The sequence below is a fragment of the Protopterus annectens genome, chromosome 2.part0 (genome assembly GCF_019279795.1).
Source record: "Protopterus annectens isolate FY-2018-M chromosome 2.part0, PAN1.0, whole genome shotgun sequence".
Taxonomy (NCBI): domain Eukaryota; kingdom Metazoa; phylum Chordata; order Ceratodontiformes; family Protopteridae; genus Protopterus; species Protopterus annectens.
In genome coordinates, this window is record NC_056728.1 from 66,243,005 (window position 1) to 66,264,627 (window position 21,623).

Consider the following 21,623-nt stretch of genomic DNA (forward strand, 5'->3'; position numbering starts at 1 on the left):
TTTCTTTGCGTTTTTTGGTTATTTGCGTAGTCGGAGGATCCGACGGCATAATGTAGGCAAAATCGGAGCCGAAAATCTGTTCAGCAAAGTCCGATCTACGTCTAAGCGTCCGCCGGTTAAAAGAAGCACAGGCTAGACAAGCTGCTACGTCGTGGTCTGGGCCTAAACAATGTATGCAATAGGAGTGGAAATCTTTATGAGGTATTTGTTTCCCACAAGATAAACAGTTATTAACTTTCTCTGACATCGGCTGAGGCAAGAAAGAGTCCCCAACGGGGTACTTAGCTTTATACAAGTCTTCGAAGTAGTATTCGGTAGTAGTAATCTCTGGATCTGACCGACCGGCACTTGCGAACAGCTTCTGCTTCGGGCGCCACGCGGCAAGAAAGACTGAGGAAAATGGCGTCGGCTGATGCCTTTATACCCGAATAACTGCCGCAATGACGTCGGGTGAAGTGCGACACCAGCCGAAGCCAGACCCAGACTTTGGAATCCGGCCGACCGAAGGGCTGCCTGACGACGGGACAACCCATTTGTAAAGACTGCAGATGCATCCTTGAAGGACATCACCTAAAAGATTATGGGAAAGGAAGTAGGAGAGTTATTATATACAATTAACAATGTTTGAGAGAAAAACTCATGAATACGTGCCATCAAAAATTCCAAAAACTTGAGAGCAGAAGGATCTGTGTCTGATGCTGAATGGCAGCAAATGAGATCTGGGGGATGTTAGGTTGGTGGGGAATTATGGGTCAAGGGAGGAGCTCAACAGTTCTTGGATCCGATGATCTGGTAGAAACGAACGAGTCGAATCAGAATCTCGGATCTGAACTCATCAGTTGAGAAAGGAACGAAAAGGACAAAAACAGATGCATTTCTTGTTTTTATGTCCAACTGATCCAAAACCTTTTGAGGCCAGTCAATCACACAAAAACTGCAAGTTAAAACAGGGAACTCAAACTGGTTTAGAGCTTGTAAATTAATCCTAGATGTCAAGGCTTTCACTATTAGTTTTGGTCTTCTTAAGTATTCCTTACAAAGTTTTATTTACATTTGTATATATTTTATTGTGAATCCTTCATAACTTCCCAAATATTTAAATACTCCTTCCTGCTCTAGACTGATATTTTCTTGGTACTGCAACTTTCCTGCTTTAGACACTGCTTCTGCACATTTGTCAAGACCAAATGTGATTCATCTGAGAAAGTTTTAACCAAATGCAATCGTGCTTTCAACTCTTCAACTGATGAAGTATATAATTTTAAATCTTCCACAAAAAATAGATGAGAAGAAATCTTTAAGCAAGTTTGTTTCTGGGAGCCAAATTATAACAAGGGCCTAATCTGTTAAACAACTTAATGGATTAAGGGCAAGGCAAAACACCTGCAGTGACAAAGTATTACCCTGGAATATCCGGCCCTAGGATAATAACTTGCCCTTTGTCATGGTTTAATTGCAAAGTGGTTTGCAACTGTTTCATGGTCACTGTAATGTATTTATCGATGTAAGATGCATCTTGTACATCTATAGGCTCTCCTTTATCCATAAATGTGAGATGCTTTCAAGTGTTTTTTTTGTAATCTATCAATGTCATACTTAAGACTCTTCACCCTTTTTTACAATTCTCCATTAAGATTTTATTTAGCAGCAAATGCTTCTTTGTACCATACGATTTTCTTTTGTTACCTTTTTGTTCTGTTACCAAGACTGAGCTTTCTTCTAAATGACTATAAACTCGAGTCAGTATCAATTTCCATATATAATTTCTACATTGTCAGAAAGCAAGTTATTGGTCTATAGTTTTTAGGTTATCTTAAAGGTTCACTCTTAAGGAAGAGCATCATTTTTCCTGTTGTTAACCAGGCTGGTGCCTCTTCGGGATGAGCATACAAGTAGTGCTTATTCAAGGCTAAATCTTCATGTAAAGATGTTACTACTTGTAGCCCGAAGCTATGCACTGCATCTGAGCCTGATGTTTTCTAATTAGGATCTTTTCTCATTTTTATTTCAGTTTCTCTGGCCATTACTTTGTCTCATTTCATATCCTGTATATTTGAACTTCTTACCGTCTCTTTTACTTCTATTTTCTCTCTTTTTAATTTCTCCAAATATTTTGGGTTTCTAATACCATGACAGGAATGGACCCCTTTCCGAAGTCAAAGTACGATTAAAGTTCATGAAATTAGTATCGTTTCAATCTTTGATGTCAGCCAAAAGTGCTCTTCGCAGCACCTGCAATATGCCCAATAATGGCTCCTTCAGCAATTTGTACAGAGTTACATGGATGGGTAACATATCTAAACACAACTGTAGATTCTTTTTTTATACGACCCATTGCTCCTACTACTATTGGAAATATCTAGGTATCTTTCTTCCACATTGCTCTCGTTTCTGCCTGCAGAACCTGATATTTTATGTCTTTGTGTCTCTCTGTATGCAACACACTGTAGTCACTTGATATGGCAATTTCAATGATCAGTCCTACTTTTGTCTTTTCATGGACCACTATATCCGGTTTTCTAGCATCTGTTTTTTGAAATGTTGGTAATGGGTGATCCCCATGTGATATAAAATTCATTTTCTATGATGCTTTGTGGCTCATGTTCCCAGTGTTTTTCAGCCACTTGAATACCATAATGTTTGCACAATCCCCAGTGCAACAGTCTTGCTACATTATTATGCCTTTCAGTACACAATCCTTCTGCCATTAGTATATCACAACCAGCAACAAGGTGTGCAATTGTTTCCAATTCGGTTTTACAAAACCTACATTTGTCTGTTTCGCCCACATGTTCAATGGGCTTTATCAACCATGATGTACGTAGGCCACTATCCTGGGCCACCAATGTTAACCTTTCCTCTCTTAGTTTGAATTTGCCACTCCTTAACCATTCCTGTGCACTTTCCTGATCAACATGAGGTTCTTCCAGAGGTTTTCTATACTTGCAACTATATTTACTCATTTTCCACATTTCTTGTTTTCTCATCTGGTTCTTCACCTTATATTTGCTTTTGTTTTTACACATTCAGTTGCTGTCTGATTTTTATCTACTTCTGTTTGATTTCCATTCCTGATTGACATCGATGTGCTTCTGCTAGATTAAGCAGAGAAACTGTATTAGATTTATTCGCCTCATGTTTCAAAACTTACCTATGTTTGGGTCTTCTGAGGTCAGTGAGGTCAGCAGATATGTGTGGAGTCCCATGATTGCAGATCAATACATGTAATCAAATTCAAGGAGGCCCATCCTTCTTTTGGAACGGGCAATATATAACCTTGGCATACACTGATTTTTATAAATCATCTGGTGTGCATGAAGCATCCTTCTTGTTTTCCTATCAAATCTATCCAACGCTTTTGGGGGCAGTCAATCGCTCCAAAACTGTACGTTAGGACAGGAAGAGTAAATTGGTTTATAGCACAGATTTATTTCCAGATGTCAATGCTGTTTTCAGGATTAATTAAAGTCTTCTGAAGTATTCCTTACTAAGTTTTATTCGCATTTGTTCAAGTTTTATTGTTGATCCTTCATCAGTTTCCAAATATTTATACACTCCCTCTTGCTCAAGTTCTTTTATATCACATTCTTGTCCCAAACTGATGTTTTCCTGGTGCTGCAGTTTTCCTGCTTTAAAGGTTGCTTCTGCACTCTCCCAAGAAGTACCGAAGATAAATGCCACAGATTTTTGGCTAATTATCTGATAATCAAGCAAGACTGGTCAGTTAACTCAGGCACCAAACCTGGACATTTTCTGATTACCCACGCAAGTTTCAAAATCAGAAGAGAGTCAGAAGCAGAAAAAAACTGGTAACATCAGGATGTATTCATGTCTCATACTACCGCACTTGACAAATGATGCGGTATCGGTGTACAGCACATACACACTCAAGAATAAATGCTTCTAAGAAAAAAAGTGCAACTGGAATGCAAAGAATGAATGAATTTCATGAGAAAACCACCAACTAAGAATCTTGACATTACACAGTAAAAAAGCAGTATGGTACCGTCAAAATAAAATAATCAGTTGTTAGTGGGCCTGTTGAAATCAGCATACACACCCAATGGAAATGTGCACTGTATGAAGGCGAGTTGTCCATGTCATTCCTCGTTCTATTCCCTTCAATGTGTGGTTCTGGGAGCATAATGAGACAGTAGTTCATATTACTGTTGCTGCTGTGTAGGGAGCTGTGAGGATATTATTGTACTTGACTGAATACACATACACACAGAGTCCAGATCATAACCTTCTCATAGTCTGGCAACAATACAGCAGTTCCTCCTAACTGCTCAAACTGCAAAATACAAACAATAACAATGACCCAACTCAGGCAGTGAATGAACAGAAGAATGCTCACCTTCCTTTCTAGCTACGGCAGAGATAGGTGTTGCTGGCTGTGGTGCAGACTTCACTGATGTTGAATGAACAGGTGCCTGATCATGATCAACCATGTGAAAATCAAGGGCTTCCTGGATTCAAAAAAACAAAAGCAAACTTCTTATCAGTGAATGGATAGCTTCACGAATTAACTCAAACATCTTAGACTGCTTTATATCATACCATCTCAAATTCCAACTTTTTTGATTACCATCATTCCACACTGCGCAACATATAACTAATCCCATTTCCCCTCTCTGCTTACAAAACTTCTACTGAAAGTAGTACTGCCCTCCTGGACATTGCTATGGTAACCTCAAACTCCAATCACATCTCCCTTTTACATCATTCTCAACAGTAGACACACTGAGCTCATTTTTACTCAAAGAAATGAAACCCTGTATGTAAAGTAGTAGCAATGTCATTAAGCTGTTCTAGCTGCAATCGCACCATTCCTACTGTATTCGTCCAGCTGAGTCCAATAGCTTCTAAAATGTACATATGTAGATAAAGGAAATCAGCTGGACCCAAATTAAGGCACAGTCTGCACAGACTCCACACCATCCTCCCCATATATCCATGTTAACATTCAGGTTACTACCGAGCTCCCCAACAGTGACTAGCTAGCTTCACATTAAATCCCTTTATTATTTTGTCATAGATGCAAATATTTGTCTTTTGAGCATCCTCAAGGAGCCCTTCTCTACACATTGCTTGTCACCCTTCCACTGTGAAATGTAGCATCCTCATGGAGCCTCCCCTCTACACACTGCCTCTCACCCCTACCACTGTGTAACATAGCATCCTCATGGAGCCCTCCTCTACACACTGCCTCTCACCCCTTCCACTGTGTAACGTAGCATCCTCATGGAGCCCTCCTCTACACATTGCCTCTTAACCCTACCACTGTGTAACACAGCATCTTCGTGGAGACCTCCTCTACACACTGCTTCTCACCCTTCTACTGTGCAATGTTAGGGAGGATGTATGTGGAAAGTACAGTTGTGTACACTTACCATAAATGTAGATGTTCGAGTGCATTCACTGTTGCAGTCATCACACTTGGGTTATCTGCCTGCAGGTAGTCCTCAGTCGGCCTGAATACCAGAGTCTTAAAATTTCTGTGACGAATGCTGTCGCTTCTTCCATGACGTCAGGTCGTCAGGGGTATAAAACTGGCAGCAGACACCATTACATCAGTTTTGCTTGCCCCAAATGATAGGAGTCTCCAAATAGGAAGCTAGTATATGGTGGGGAACACTACCAGTAAAAAGTAAATACCAATGCCATTAGGAATGACCACAGAGAAGAGCAGTAGAAAGATAAGGAAAGCCAGGGGGCTGGAGGGAGGGAAACCAGGAATGCAACAGTGAATACACTCAAACATCTACATTTATGTTGTGTACACAACCATACTACGTTTTTCGTGTTTCACTCTTGCAGTCATCACACTTGGATTGATTCCCAAAGCTGAGGAAGGGTGAAGGCAGTCAAGATGTATTATGGCTGGCTAGTAGGCCTTGCAAGACTGCTGTAGCAAATACAGCTCTGGATTTAGAAAGGACTGGCAAGTGGTAATGCTTGGTGAAGGTGTGTACAGAAATCCAGGTTGCAGCTTCCACAATGTCCCTGGGTAGGGACTCCCCTGAGAAATCCTGTACAGGTGGAAGTAGCCGTAGTGGAATGTGGTCTGAGCCCCTGTGGGGTAGGTTTTCCATGGTGCTTGTAGCAGAAATGGATGTAGTGTGCTATCCACTTGGAAAAAGTTTGCTTAGAAATGGCCTTACCTTCTACCCCTGTAGCAAAGTTGTCTAGAAGCTGGTCAGATTTTCTGAAAGGTCTAATCATGTCACGGTAGAACCTGACCTGTCTGTGCACGTCCAAAGAGTGCAGGATCCTTTCCCCTTTATTATGAGGGTTAGGGAAGAAGGTTGGCAAATGGATGGATTGGTTTAGAGCCACACTGAACACCACCTTGGGCATAAAGGACGGGTTAGTCCTGAGGGAAACCCTGTCAGCATGGAAAATAATGAAGGGTTCCACAGCCATTAGTACCTGTAAGTCATATACTCTTCTTGCTGAAGTTACGGCTAAAGCAAGACTGTTTTCCAAGAGAGGAATTTTAACTCTGCTTGACAGGGGCACAGGAAAATAATTTTCTTGGGAGGCGAAAGCCAGTGTACATTTTTGGCTAGGCTTGTATAGGCCCTAGGGCCAATAGCCTATTACCTACCTATGCTGAAGCTGCAGGTTCAAAAGGGGGAAGTGTGAGCTTTTCCAGTACAAAGTTAAGGTCCCAGGCAGGGGTGGGTGCTTTCCTAGTGGGCCTTAAGTTGTTAGCCCCTCTCAGGAACCGTTTGATGAGAGGGTGAGAAAAAGTACAGTTGTGTACTTACCATAAATGTAGATGTTCGAGTGTATTCACTGTTGCAGTCATTACAATTGGGTTATCCTGCTGGCAGGCTACTCGCAGTCGGCCTGAATTCCAAAGTCTAGGTCTGGCATCGGTTGCCGTCACCTCCTCCCTGACGTCAGTGCGCCAGTGGTATAAAAGATGCAGCAGACGCCATTTTCTTCAGTTTTTCTTGCCCCAGATGTCAGGTGCCCCCAAAAGGGTAGGCTAAAAATAGGTCAATAAAGCATGCATGCACCAAGGTAAATTTTTCTTTCATCTACAAGCAAATACACTACATAGGTTGTATAGAATAGAGAAGTACAGATAAGTTCCAGCAAAGATAAGGGGGGATGGTGGGAGGGTAACCTGGACTGCAACAGTGAATACACTCGAACATCTACATTTATGGTAAGTATACAACTGTACTATGTTCATAGTGTTTCACTGTTGCAGTCATAACAATTGGGTTGAATCCCAAAGCTAAGGTTGGGAGGCTGGAGCTAAATAGGATTAGGAGCGGCTATGAGGCCCTGCAGAACTGCAGTGGCAAAGCCTGCCCTGGATTTAGAGTAGAGTGGTAAGTGATAGTGCTTTGTAAAAGTGTGCACTGAACTCCAGGTTGCAGCCTCTAAAATGTCTTTGGTTGGTACTCCTCTGAGGAAGGCTGCTGAAGTGGCTGCTGCTCTGGTTGAATGTGGTCTAATGCCCTTAGGCATTGATTTGCCATGTTGTGAATAGCAGAAAAGTACAGTTGTGTACCTACCATAAATATAGAAGCCCAAGTGTATTCACTGTTGCAGTCATTACACTTGGGTTATCCTGCTGGCAGGCGACCCGCAGTCGGCCCGAGTTCCAAAGACTTGGTCTAGCGTCGGCTGATGTCACCTCTTCCCTGACGTCAGTGCACCAGGGGTATAAAAGCTGCAGCCGACGCCATTTTCTTCAGTTTTTCTTGCCCCAGATGTCAGGTGCCCCCAGATAGGAAGTCTGGAAAGATAAAATTATGCCAAAAAACATGCATATCTTACTATAAACATTTCCTTCATCTACAAGCAAATACACCACATAGGTAGTATAGAGATGAGAAGTACAGAAAAGTCCCTGCAATGAAAAAAGAAGGATGGTGGGTGGGTAACCTGGACTGCAGCAGTTAATACACTAACATCTACATTTTTGGTAGGTACACAACTGTACTATGTTCATCGTGTTTCACTGTTGCAGTCATTACACTTTGGTAGAATCCCAAAGCTGAGGTTGGGTGGCTGGGTCTAAACTGGATTTGGAGAGGCTAACAAGCCCTGCAGAACTGCAGTGGCAAATCCTGCTCTGGATTTAGAGTAGAGAGGTAAGTGGTACTGCTTGGTGAAAGTGTGCACTGAGCTCCAGGTTGCAGCTTCTAAAATGTCTTTGGTTGGTACTCCTCTGAGGAAAGCTGCCGAAGTGGCTGCTGCTCTGGTAGAATGAGGGCTAATGCCCTTAGGCACTGATTTGCCATGTTGTGCATAACAGAGGCGGATGCAGTGTCCTATCCATTTCAAGATTGTCTGCTTTGTAATAGGCTTCCCTTGTGATCCTGCAGCATATGCTACAAACAGTTGCTCAGTTTTTCTGAAAGCTTTTATTTTGTCCAAATTGACACGTAACTGTTTGTGAATATCCAAAGCGTGCAGAAGTCTCTCTCCTTTATTCTGGGGATTTGGGTAAAAAGTAGGTAAATGAATGGTTTGGCTTAAGGCCACATTGGAGACCACTTTTGGCATGAAAGTTGGGTTTGTCCTAAGAGAAACCCTGTCCTGATGAAAAATGAGGAAAGGTCCCACAGCCATTAATGCCTGTAACTCTGGGACTCTTCTTGCTGAAGTTATTGCTAGGAGCAGAGCAGTTTTCCATGACAAGAATTTTAGATCAGCTGTGCTGGCTGGTTCAAAAGGAGGCAGTGTTAGCTTTTCTAAAACAAAACTGAGGTCCCAAGTAGGTACTGGTGCACTCCTTGGGGGTCTTACATTTTTTGCCCCTCTGAGGTACTGTCGCAGTAGTGGATGTGAAAAAATTGGAGGTTCCCTATTGTAATGAGCTGAAATGGCAGAGGCATGGATTTTAATGGATGAAAAAGATAAGCCTTTGTCCAGCATCTCAGTTAGGTATTGTAAAATCTGAGGTATATTAGGAACTAGTGGTTCAAGCCCTTGTACCTGGTTCCAAGCACAGAATCTTTTCCATTTTTCTGCAGAAGATTTCCTAGTGCTGGGTCTCCTGGCTTCTAAAATGACAACCATAACAGCTTTAGAGAGAGGTGCAGTCTGAGTGGCTACATTATCTGCCATGCTGTCAGGTTTAAGGTTCTGAGCTGACTGCGCAGAATCTGATTTTTTTGTTGTGTCAGAAGATGAGGAATTTGAGGTAGAAGCCAAGCTGGGCCTTGAGACAAATTCTTTAGGAGTGGGTACCAATGCTGGCGTGGCCAGTCTGGTGCAATCAGGATCATTTTTGGCCTTTGTCTGACTTTTAGTAGCACCTTGGTGAGAAGAGGCATCAAAGGGAAGGCGTAGACTGTCAGGCCGTTCCAGCTGAATGATAGAGCATCCACTTTCCATGCTTGAGAGTGATAACTTCTTGTGCAAAATTACTGTATTTGGTAACTGTGAGGGGAGGCAAAAAGTTCTATGTCTGGGTGTCCCCATTTCCTCATTATCATGCTGAACACTTGTGGATTTAGCTTCCATTCGTGAGGATCCATGATATTTCTGTTTAGTTCGTCTGCCAGTGTATTTTTTGTTCCTGGCAGGAATTGTGCCTGCAGATGTACTTGATAGGTCAGTGCTCTGTTCCACAAAGTCATGGCTTGTCTGCATAGGGGGTAGGAATGTGTGCCCCCTTGCTTGTTTATGTACCACATAACTGTGGTGTTGTCCGTCTTTATTAACAGTTGCCCTGAATGTATTAGGTCCTAGAAAGCTGTCAGGGCATTCTGTACAGCTAGCATCTCTTTTTGATTGATGTGAAGATGCATTTGTTTCTTAGGGCAAGCACCCTGAATATACATTTTCCTGCCATACGTGCCCCCCAGGCATAATCAGATGCATCCGTTGTTATTGTCTACCTGGCTGTGGGCAAGGTGAAACGCTGTCCCTTGTTGTGGTGACAGACCTGGGACCACCATCGAAACACCTGTTGTAGGCAGGGAATTAAAGTTATGATAGTCTCCAGGCTGTGACAATGCTGAGTCCAAACACTTTTTAGATACCATTGTAGTTTCCTCATATACAGTTTTGAATATGGAATTAGTAGACTGCAGGATGCCATGAAGCCCAGGGCCTGCAGAATTTTTCTTGCAGGGAGCTGGATTTTTGTTGCCATCATTTGAAAGCAATGAGTCAGTTGCCTCCGTTTGTCTGGCGTGAGATAAGCCATCTGGGCAGTTGTATTTAAGCTTGCACCCAGGAATAGTCTCTTGAGAGGGCACTAGTTTTGATTTATTTTCGTTTACGGTGTACCCTAGGCAAATTAGTAATAGTTTTACAAACGCCAGATGCTTTAGAAGAATGTCCTTGCTCTCTGCTTGAATAAGGCAGTCGTCCCAGTAGGGATATATCTGAATTCCTTTTGTCTGCAAAATGCAATTACTGGTGTCAGGCATTTTGTTAAGACACTGGGCGCAGTAGATAAGCCAAAGGGCAGTGCAGAGAATTGGTAATGCATTAATCCTGCTATGAATCTGAGGTATCTTCTGCAACACTGTCTGATTGGGACATGCAGGAAAGCCTCCTTGAGATCCAAAGTAACTAGCCAAGCTTTCTTGCCCAGCATGGACAGCAGTTGCTGTAGTGTTAACATTTTGAATTTTGGAACATCCAGGAAGGTATTTAGAAGAGACAGGTCCAGTATTGGTCTCCAGGCTTTGTCCTTTCTGGGTACTAAAAAAAATCTTGAGTAAAATCCTTGTCCCTGTTCTTGCTGTGGAACTTTTTGAATAGCTCCCATGTCCATAAGAGCAGCAATCTGTTTTTGTGTCTCTGCCCTTTGGTTTTGTGGCAGGTCTGGCATACTTTTTAGTTTTGGAAATGTGTGGAAGTGGAACCTGTAACCCTGTGAAACAATATTCAACACCCATTGGTCCTGGGTGATCATGTGCCAATTTTTTGAGAAAAGTGCTAGCTTTCCCCCTAGGGGTGCTGTCAAAAGGTAAGTGCTTGGCATTTGCAGAGGGAAGTCATTGGGACTGTTTCCTATAAGGTTGTGATTTGTCTTCCCCTCCTTTAGGGGCTGAAGCACACCATTGTTTACGTCTGTAGGAGCCTTGGGGCTGAGATCTGCCGCTTGGGCATCTGTATCTGCCTCTTTGTGGCCTGTCTGACAATGGAAAGGACCAATTTTTCGAAGGCCAGTTTCTGCTAAATCTAGGTGGTTGAACCTGTAAGAAATCTTTCTGCATTGACTTTGCTTTATCCTCCATTTTCTTTAACACCTTTTCTGCCTTAACACCAAACAAAGTATCATGCTGTAATGGAGCATCCAATAATTTTACTTTAATATGGTCAGGTAAACTTTGTTCTTTCAACCAAGCATGCCTTCGAATAACAGTGCCTGTAACTGCGGCTCTACAAGAAGCCTCTAATGAATCAAAACCACATTGCAAAGTATGCTTTCCCACTTGTTCAACTGCATGCAATAAATCCTGCATTTCCTTACTGTCAAGACTTTCTGTATTTGCAACCATTTTCTGTTTTAACAATGACATGAGGTACTGTTGGTATTTAAGCATGTGAAACTGACAGTTTAAAGCTCTTACAGCTAAAGTAGCAGAAGTGTAAACTTTTTTCCCCCATCTGTCCAGAGCTCTGGAATCCCTATCTGAGGGGACAGGATTTTTAGCAGTGGAAGCCTTATCCCCTTAGGACCCTGAGAAATAATTGTTTCTGGGTCTGCAGCGGGGTTTTTGTAAATAAATTTATGAGAGTCAGGGACTCTGTAGTACCTGTCTGGCTTGACTGGTGCAGGGGGTAAAGAATCAGGAGACAGACTGGATTCAGAAAAAACATAATCATCAATATCAAGCACAGGGGGACAGCCAGAGGCCTGTGCTGAGGCAATAAAAGGAAGTCTCTGAGCCTTTTCTTGGATTCTGAATAATCCTGGCTCTCCCAATGGAAATGTTCCCTCATGGTGTGCAGGGTTTCCTCAAAAGAATAATCCTCAGGCGGAGAGGCTGAAGGTATGGACTTCTGCATCAGAGTCCTCATAGGGAGGGAGAGAATATCCCTGATCAGAAGAGGAATGAGAGGAAATGGAAACCTGGTCAGAGGAATCATAATCAGTGCCTTGCCTAGGCCTTTTGTCAGGAGGGGGATGGGAACCCCTGATTAAAGTAAGTAGGTCTTCGGCCATTTTAAGCATCTGTTTCTTTGGCACGGATGACTGTTCTGGAGAATGCTGTACTTGTTTCCTTGTCTTTAATGGAGTTTTTGACTTTGCCTTTGCTGCTGTAGTGGACTTAATTGTAAGCTGTGAAGGTCTGAAAACACAATCAGAAGGGCCTGCTCAGCGGCTCTGGACCCATCTAAGGGTACAGTTTCCGTAGGCCCAATAACTTGAGTTTCCACAGGCCTCGGTGTCTCCCCGTGGCTGTTGGTTGCGGCCTGTGGCTCTGAGGTAGCGGGTGTCAGGGGCTGAGAAAGCGCCTCACTGAGAACCGGCAATTGGCCTAGAAGAGGCTTTGTCGATTTTGTACCTCGGATGATGCCTGTCCTTTTCTTTGTCTTTGCGTTTTTTATAAATTCCGGTCAGTTGTTCCGACGGCATTATGTAATTAAACCTTCGGCCAAAATAATGCGAAGCAAATTCAAACCGTTTAATAGTACGTTTATTGAATCTAGCACAAAACCGACAACTAGTAACGTCGTGGTCAGGGCCTAGGCAAGGAATACAGTAAGAGTGAAAGTCCTTATCAGGTATTTGCTTCCCACAAGAAATACAATTATTAACTTTTACTGACATCGGTCTGGAGCAAGAAAAAGTTTCCCCAACGTGTTACTTCGCTTTATTGAAGACTTCGGTTCTGAAACTCAATATTGAAAATCTCAGGAGTCGGCCGACCGGCACTTGCAAACTGCTTTTGCTTCGGGCACCGCGCGGTAAGAAAGACAGAAGAAAATGGTGTCTGTTGCAGCTTTTATACCCCTGGCGCACTGACGTCAGGGAAGAGGCGACAGCAACTAAAGCCGGACCAAGACTTTGGAACTCAGGCCGACTGCGGGTCGCCTGCCAGCAGGATAACCCAAGTATAATGACTGCAACAGTGAAACACTGTGAACATCGAATACAGTGGCCTATCCACTTTGAAATAGTCTGCTTTGAGATAGCCTTTCCTTGTGATCCGGCATCATATGCCACTAGTAATTGCTCAGTCTTTCTGAAAGCTTTGGTTCTGTCCAAGTAGAAGCGCAGCTGTCTGTGTATGTCCAAAGAATGCAGAAGTTTTTCACCCTTATTGTGTGGGTTTGGGTAAAAAGGTAGACAAATGAATAGTTTGGTTAAGGGCCACACTGGACACTACCTTAAGCATAAACGTCGGGTTTGTCCTCAGAGAAACCCTATCTGGATGGAAAATGATAAAAGGTTCCACAGCCATGAGTGCCTGTAGCTCTGAGACTCGTCTTGCAGAGGTTATTGCTAGGAGCAGAGCTGTTTTCCATGATAAAAATTTTATATCAGCTGTAGTGGCTGGCTCAAAAGGAGGCAGGGTGAGTTTTTCCAAGACATAACGGAGGTCCCATGCAGGTATTGGTGATTTCCTTGGAAGCCTTAAGTTTTTGGCTCCTCTGAGGTACTGCCTTAATAAAGGATGAGAAAAAATAAGTGGCACTGTATTGTAATGAGCCGAAATGGCAGAGGCATGAATCTTAACAAATGAAAAGGATAGGCCTTTGTCCAGCATCTCAGTTAAATATTGCAAAATCTGAGGAATATTTGGTACAGTGGTGTTAATCCCTTGCGCCTGGTTCCAAGCACAGAATCTCTTCCATTTTTCAGCATAAGATTTTCTGGTACTAGGCCTCCTGGCCTCCACAATAACATACATCACCGCTTTAGAGAGAGGTGTGTTTTGAATGACTACATTATCCGCCATGCTGCCAGATTTAAGGTCTTGAGTTGGCTGTGCAGGATCGGATTGTTGTGTTAGGACAGTAGGTGAGGAATTTGAGGCAATGTCCAGGCTGGGTTTTGAGACAAGTTCCTTAGGACTGGGTACCAGTGCTGGTGGAGCCAGTCTTGGGCAATCAGTATCATTTTTGGCTTCTCGTCTGACTTTCAGGAGTACCTTGCGGAGGAGAGGCAGTGGAGGAAAGGCATATACTGTTAAGTTTTTCCAGCTGAAAGACCATCCACTTTCCATGCTTGCTTGTGATAAGTCCTTGTGCAGAATCTCTGTAGTTGGCAGTTGTGAGGGGAGGCAAACAGATCTATGTCCGGGCATCACCAATTCCTTGTTATCATGCTGAAGATTTGTGGATCCAATTTCCACTCGTGTGGATCCATGAGGTTTCTGCTTAGTTCGTCTGCCAGAGTATTTATCTTTCATGGCAGGAATTGTGCCTGCAGATGTACTTGGTAAGTCAATGCTGTGTCCTACAAAGTCATGGCTATTCTGCATAGGGGGTAGGAATGAGTGCCTCCCTGCTTGTTTATGTACCACATGACTGTAGTATTGTCCGTCTTTATCAGTAGTTGTCCCGGATGAAGTAGATCCTTGAAGGCTGTCAGGGCATTCTGAACAGCTAGCATCTCTTTTTGGTTGATATGTAGATGCATTTGGCTTGCGGACCATGTGCCCTAAATACATCTTCCTGCCATGTGGGCCCCCCAGGCATAATCTGATGCATCTGCTGTTACTGTCTGCCTAGCTGTGGGTAAAGCAAATGGCTGCCCCTTGTTGTGGTGACAGGCCTTTGCCCACCATCGAAACTCCTGTTGCAGGCAGGGAATGAGGGTAATTACTGTTTCCAGGCTGTGGCAATGTTGAGTCCAAACACTTTTTAGATACCATTGAAATTTCCTCATATGCAGTCTTGCATATGGAATTAGCAGAATGCAGGATGCCATGAAGCCCAAAGCCTGCAGAATTTTTCGTGCAGATAACTGGGTCTTTGTTGCCAACATTTTGAAATAAGTAGTCAGTTGCCTTCGTTTGTCTGGCATTAGATAAGTCATCTGGGCAGTTGCATTTAAACTTGCACCCAGGAATATTATCTCTTGAGAGGGTACTAGTTTCGATTTCTTTTACTGTGTACCCTAGGCATGTTAGTAATCTTTTTACAAATGCCAGATGCTGTAGTAGAATGTCCTTGTTCTCTGCTTGAATAAGGCAGTCGTCCAAGTAAGGATATATTTGTATTCCTCTTGGTCTGCAAAATGCAATTACTGGAGCAAGGCATTTTGTGAATACCCTTGGCGCAGTAGATAAGCCAAAGGGCAGTGCAGAGAAAGTACAGTTTTGTACCTACCATAAATGTAGATGTTCGAGTACTAATACAGCTGCAGTCATAACAGATCGGTTTTCCTGCCGTCTGGCGGGTCCTCGGTCGGCCGAATTCCAAAGTCTAGGTCCGGCGTCTGATGTCGTCGCCTCTTCCCTGACGTCAGTGCGACAGGGGTATAAAAGAACCAGCTGACGCCATTTTCTTCAGTTTTTCTTGCCCCAGACGTCAGGTGCCCTCAGAAGGAAAGCAATACATAAATTTATGTCATAATGCAATGCAATATAATCAAAAAACAGTAGTTGCAAGCAAATACACCATAAAAGAATACCCCAATCAGGTTGTATGAGGAGGTGTTAGCCATTAGGCCTGTCCCAAGAGGGGAAGGAGGGAGGGAAACCTGGACTGCAGCTGCATTAGCACTCGAACATCTACATTTATGCTAGGTACAAAACTGTACTATGTTCATCGTGCATACAGCTGCAGTCATAACAGATGGGTAGAATCCCAAAGCTAAAAAAAGGGTGGTAGGCACTAGGTGGAACTAGGAGGAGCCAGGAAGCCCTGCAAGACTGCAGTGGCAAAGCGTGCTCTAGATTAGGAGTATAATGGTAGGTGATAGTGCTTGGAGAAAATATGTACAAAACTCCAAGTAGCAGCTTCCAAAATATCTTTGGTAGGAACCCCCCTGAGGAAAGCTGCAGAGGTAGCCGTGGCCCTTGTGGAGTGAGATCTGATGCCTGCAGGTACAGTTTTACCATGAAAAGTGTAACAAAAGCGTATGCAGTGGGCTATCCATTTTGAGATTGTCTGTTTGGAAATAGGCTTCCGTTGAGCTCCTGTAGCATAGGACACAAAGAGTTGCTCTGATTTTCTGAAAGGCTTTGTTCTGTCCAAATAATAACGTAGCTGTCTGTGAATGTCCAAGGAATGTAGTAGTCTCTCCCCTTTGTTTTGAGGATTAGGGTAAAGGGTAGGGAAGTGGATAGCCTGATTCAAGGCTAACCTGGATACTACCTTTGGCACAAAGGAAGGATTGGTTCGTAAGGAAACTGTCCTGATGGAAAATGATGAAAGGCTGCACAGCCAGGACAAATATTGCAGTTCTTTTGAAGCAGCTGGCTCAAAAGGAGGCAAGACCAGTTTTTCTAGAATGCAATTGAGGTCTCAAGCAGGTACTGGTTATTTCCTTGGGGGTTTTATATTCTTAGCCCCTCTGAGGAACTGTCTTAAGAGGGGGTGAGAGAATAAAGGAGGATCAGTGCTGTATTCTGCAGAAATGGCTGAGGCATGGATTTTGATGGAGGAAAATGAAAGTCCACTGCTTAGCATCTCAGCTAGGTACTGTAATATTTGAGGTAAATTCAGTATTCGAGGATTCTGGCCATTTTTCTCATTCCAGGCACAAAACCGTTTCCATTTTGCGGAGTAGGCTTTTCTAGTAGGTCTTCTGGCCTCCAAAATGACATCCTGCACCTCCTTGGAGAGTAGGGTCTGTTGTGATTTTAAGGAATCTTCCATGCGGCTAGATTGAGTGTTTTCAGCTGACTGAAGAGTTTTGAAGTTGCGCTGCGTCAGTAGAAGAGGCATTAGAGACAGGATCCATGGTGGGGAATGCGTCAGGCTCCTCAGGAGTGGGTACCAGTGTTGTCTTGGCCAGTCTGGAGCAATGAGAATCATCTTTGGTCTGTCTGCTCTGGTTTTTAGTAGAACTTTGGGCAGCAGAGGAACAGGTGGAAAGGCATAAACTGTCGTTGTTGTCCAACTGAAAGAGAGTGCGTCCACCTTCCAGGCCTGTGGATGAAAGGTCCTTGAGCAGAATTTTGCCAATTGGTGATTTCTGTGGGAGGCAAAGAGATCTATGTCTGGCCTTCCCCATGCTTGAATTATCTTTGTAAAAACTTGAGGATGCAACTTCCATTCGTGTGGATCTGTCATATTTCTGCTTAGGTTGCCTGCCAGCGTGTTTTCCTTGCCTGGCAGGTACTGTGCTTGAAGTTCGATTTGTAATTCCAGAGCCATGTTCCAAGGAGACATGGCTAGCCTGCATAGGGGGGTATGAAAGGGTTCCTCCCTGTTTATGTACCACATTACTGTGGTGTTGTCTGTCCTTATCAATAGCTGGCCTGGATGCAGTAGGTCTTTGACAGCTATAATAGCATTTATTACTGCTAGCATTTCCTTTTGATTGATGTGTAGCTGCTTTTCTTTTTGGGACCATTTGCCCTGAATTCACAGATCTGTCATGTGCGCCCCCCAGGCGTAGTCCGAGGCGTCTGTTGTGATGACGTGATATGCTTGAGCCTTGCAGAATTGGAGACCTGTGTTTCTTTGGCATGCTTGAGCCCACCACAGAAATTCCTTTTGAAGACATGGAATCAGTGGTATTATTCTTTCCAAACTGTGGCTGTGTTGAGACCATAGGTTTTTTAGGTACCATTGAAGTTTCCTCATATGCAGCTTTGCACATGGGATTAGTAGGATGCAAGATGCCATGAATCCCAGAGCCTGCAGGATTTTCCTTGCAGTCAGCCTGGTGAAAGTTGCCAGTTTTCTGAAGTATTGAGTTAGTTGCCCTTGTTTCTCTGGCGTGAGGAAGGCCATCTGGGTGTTTGTATCCACGCTGGCACCCAGGAAAATTATTGTTTGAGAAGGTATTAGCCTTGATTTCTTTTTGTTGACTGTGTATCCCAGAGAATTCAACAACATTATTACAAACGCCAGATGTTTCAGAAGTATGTGCTTGCTGTCTGCTTGGATCAGGCAGTCGTCCAAATATGGGTATATTTGTATCCCTTGAAGTCTGCAGTAGGCAATTACTGATGCCAGGCATTTCGTGAACACTCTGGGCGCAGTAGATAAGCCAAAGGGCAATGCAGAGAATTGATAATGCGTTGAACCTGCAAGAAATCTGAGATATCTTCTGCAATCTTGTCTGATTGGGACATGCAGGTATGCCTCCTTGAGATCCAATGCTACCAGCCAAGACTCCTTGCCCAGCATGGGAAGAAGCTGCTGTAATGTGAGCATCTTGAATTTTGGCACGAGTAAAAATGTGTTTAGGATGGATAGGTCCAAAATAGGTCTCCAATCTTTGCCCTTCCTTGGTACCAGTAATAGTCTGGAATAAAAAAATTGACCCTGTTCTTGTGCAGGTACCTCTTGAATAGCTTTCATGTCCATGAGATCTGAAATTTGTTTTTGTGCCTCTGCCCTTTGATTGTGTGACAGGTTTGGCATGCCTCTCATTTTAGGAAGGGTGTGAAAGTGGAATCTGTAGCCTCTGTCTATAATGTCCAGGATCCATTTGTCTTTCGTGACAATATGCCAATTTTTCGAAAATAATGCCAGTTTTCCGCCTAAAGGTGCTGCCATTTGAGCCTTGCTTGGCATGCAAAGGGGAAAGTCATTGGTTCTGCTTTCTGAATGGCTGTGAACTATCCTCACCACCTCTTTGTGTAGGTGCTTGTCACTGTCTGCCTCTAAACGATCCTTGAGATTGCCCTCTACCCCTCGGGTGCCTGTATCTACCTCTTTGGGGTCTGTCCGTGGCTGGAAAGGACCAATTTTTTGAAGGCCAATTTCTACTGAAACGTGGAGGTTGTAACTGTAGGAAATCTTTCACTGTTTGCATTGATTTTGCCTTTTCCTCCATTTTCTTTAATACCTCCTCAGCTTTAACACCAAACAATACATCTTTTTGCAGAGGTGCATCTAGTAATTTAGCTTTGACATGATCTGGTAAGGTTTGCTCTGAGCCAAGCATGTCTACGTATGACTGATCCTGTAACAGCAGCTCTACACGAGGCCTCTAAAGCATCAAAACCACATTGCAAGGTATGTTTACCCACTTGTTCTGCACTATGTAACAAATCCTGCAACTCCAAGTCTGGCTGTTCAGGTTGTGACATTTTGCTTTTCACCTGTGATAACAGAAACCGTTGGTACTTTAACATATGGAACTGAATGCTCTCATGGTTAAGGTGGCCGAGGTGTATACCTTTTCCCCCCACCTTTCTAAAGCTCTGGAATCTCTCTCTGAAGGTAATGGATTTTTAGCAGTGGAGGCCTTAATTCCCTTGGGACCCTGTGAAATAGTTTCTGGGTCAGCCGCATGGCTTTTGTATAGGGATTGGTGTGAATCAGGAACCTGGTAATACCTGTCAGGCTTGACTGGAGCTGGAGGTAAAGAATCTGGGTTAAGACAGGCCTCCGAATACACATCATCTAGTATGTCTAAGACAGGAGGTATAGCCAGAGGCCTGTGCTGAGGGAGCAAGAGGAAATCCCTAAGCCTTTTCTTGGAGTCTGAGTACTCTTGGCCTTCCCAGTTGAAGTGTTCCCACAAGGTATGTAAAGTTTCCCCAAAAGAGTAATCCTCAGGGGGGGGAGACAGAGGGAATAGACTCCTCTGCATCAGAATCTTCAAAAGGGGAGTATGAATGTTCCTGGTCTTCAGAATGCTCTGAAATAATGGAGGCCTGGTCCAAGGGTATTTTTCCTCCATTCTGGGCCTTTTGTCTGGGGGGGGGGGGTTGAGAACCCCTGATAAGAGTAATGAAATCCTCAGCCATTTTGAGCATCTGCTTTTTAGGCATGGGGCCTTGAGAGGGGCCCTGTGGAGCTTGTATTTTAGTATGCATGGCTGCTTTAGACTTAGTGAAAGCCTTGATAGAAAAAGAAGAGGAAGGCCTGAAGACACCTTGAGAGGTGGCAGGCCTGTCTAAACTCTGAGCTTCACCGCCAACAGTGGCTTCGGTATCTGTAGTCGGGGTGTGGGCCGAAGAGCCTGCGACCTCGGGCACAGAAGACACCGCCAATGAAGTGTCATCGTTAGTGAGGTAGGCGCCTCGCTGAGAACCGGACCACCTGTAGTCGGCTTTGGCGTGGTGTCGGTAAAAGTTGGGGACCTCGTATGTCGGTCCTTATCTATGAGTCTTTTACTCAAAACTGGAGTCGGAGTATCCGACGACATAATGTAATTAAACCTTTTGCCAAAATAGTGTTGGGCGAACTCCGCCCGACGCTTAATAGTGCGTCTGTTGAATGTAGCACAAAAACGACAGCCCGAAACGTCGTGGTATGGGCCTAAGCAAGGAATGCAGAGGGAATGAAAATCCTTATGCGGTATTTGCTTCCCACATGAAATGCAATTATTAACTTTGTCTGACATCGGTCTGAGGCAAGAAAAATTTCCCCAACGGGGTACTTAGCTTTCAAGAAGACTTCGGTTGAAAAATATTCGTAATCTCAGGAGCTGGCCGACTGGCACTTGCGAACTTGCTTCTGCTTCAGGCACCGCACGGCAAGAAAGACTGAAGAAAATGGCGTTGGCTGGTTCTTTTATACCCCTGTCGCACTGACGTCATGGAAGAGGCGACGACATCCGATGCCGGACCTAGACTTTGGAATTCGGCCGACCGAGGACCCGCCTGATGGCAGGAAAACCCATCTGTTATGACTGCAACTGTATGCACGATGAACATTTAGTAGTGCATTGAGCCAGCTATGAATCTGAGGTATCTTCTGCATGATTGTCTGATTAGGACATGCAGATACGCCTCTTTTAGGTCTAAAGTCACAAGCCAAGCATTCTTGCCCAACAAGGGCAGAAGCAGCTGCAGAGTCAACATTTTGAATCTTGGAATATCCAGATATGTGTTTAGAACAGATAGGTCTAGTATTGGTCTCGAGGCTTTGTCCTTTCTGGTCACCAATAACAGTCTTGAGTAAAATCCTTGTCCCTGCTCTTGCTGTTGTACTTGCTGAATGGCCCTCATGTCCATTTGGCAGGTCTGGCAAACCGTTTGCCCTTGGCAGGGTGTGAAAGTGAAACCTGTAGCCTTGTGACACTATATCCAAGACCCATTTCTCCTGGGTTATTACGTGCCAATTGTGAGAAAAAAGTGCTAGTTTTCTCCCTAAAGGTGCTGCCAAAAGATAAGTGCTTGGTGCAGGCAGGGGGAAGTCATTGCGACCGTTTCCTGTATGGCTGTGATTAGTCTTCTCTGCTTTTGAAGGTAAAAGCACCCCATTGTTTAGACCTGTATGAGCCTTGGGGCTGGGATCTGCCTCTAGGGCGTTTGTATCTGCCTCTTTGTGGCCTGTCTGACACTGGAAAGGACCAATTCTTTGTAGGCCAGTGCCTGCTAAATCTTGGAGGCTGTACCTGTAAGAAATCCTTGACTGTTTGCACAGTTTAGCTTTGTCCTGCATTTTCTTCAACACCTCTTCTGCTTTAACACCAAACAAGGTATCATGCTGTAATGGAGCATTTAATAATTTTGCTTTAACATGATCAAGCAGATTCTGTTCCTTTAACCAAGCATGCTCCTAATGACAGAACCCGTAACAGCGGCCCTTGCAGGAGGCCTCCA

General features: G+C 43.9%; 1 protein-coding gene across 1 annotated transcript in view; it reads right to left on the reverse strand.

Annotated features, from left to right (window-relative positions):
* The window catches only part of MGA (MAX dimerization protein MGA), a 2,673,741-nt gene that overhangs the window by 2,329,993 nt on the left and 322,125 nt on the right, over positions 1-21,623 (reverse strand). Inside the window, exon 3 of the mRNA XM_044060555.1 lies at positions 4,358-4,469. Within this exon, the coding sequence (XP_043916490.1) occupies positions 4,358-4,469 (112 nt within the window). The remainder of the gene's footprint in view (positions 1-4,357; positions 4,470-21,623) is intronic.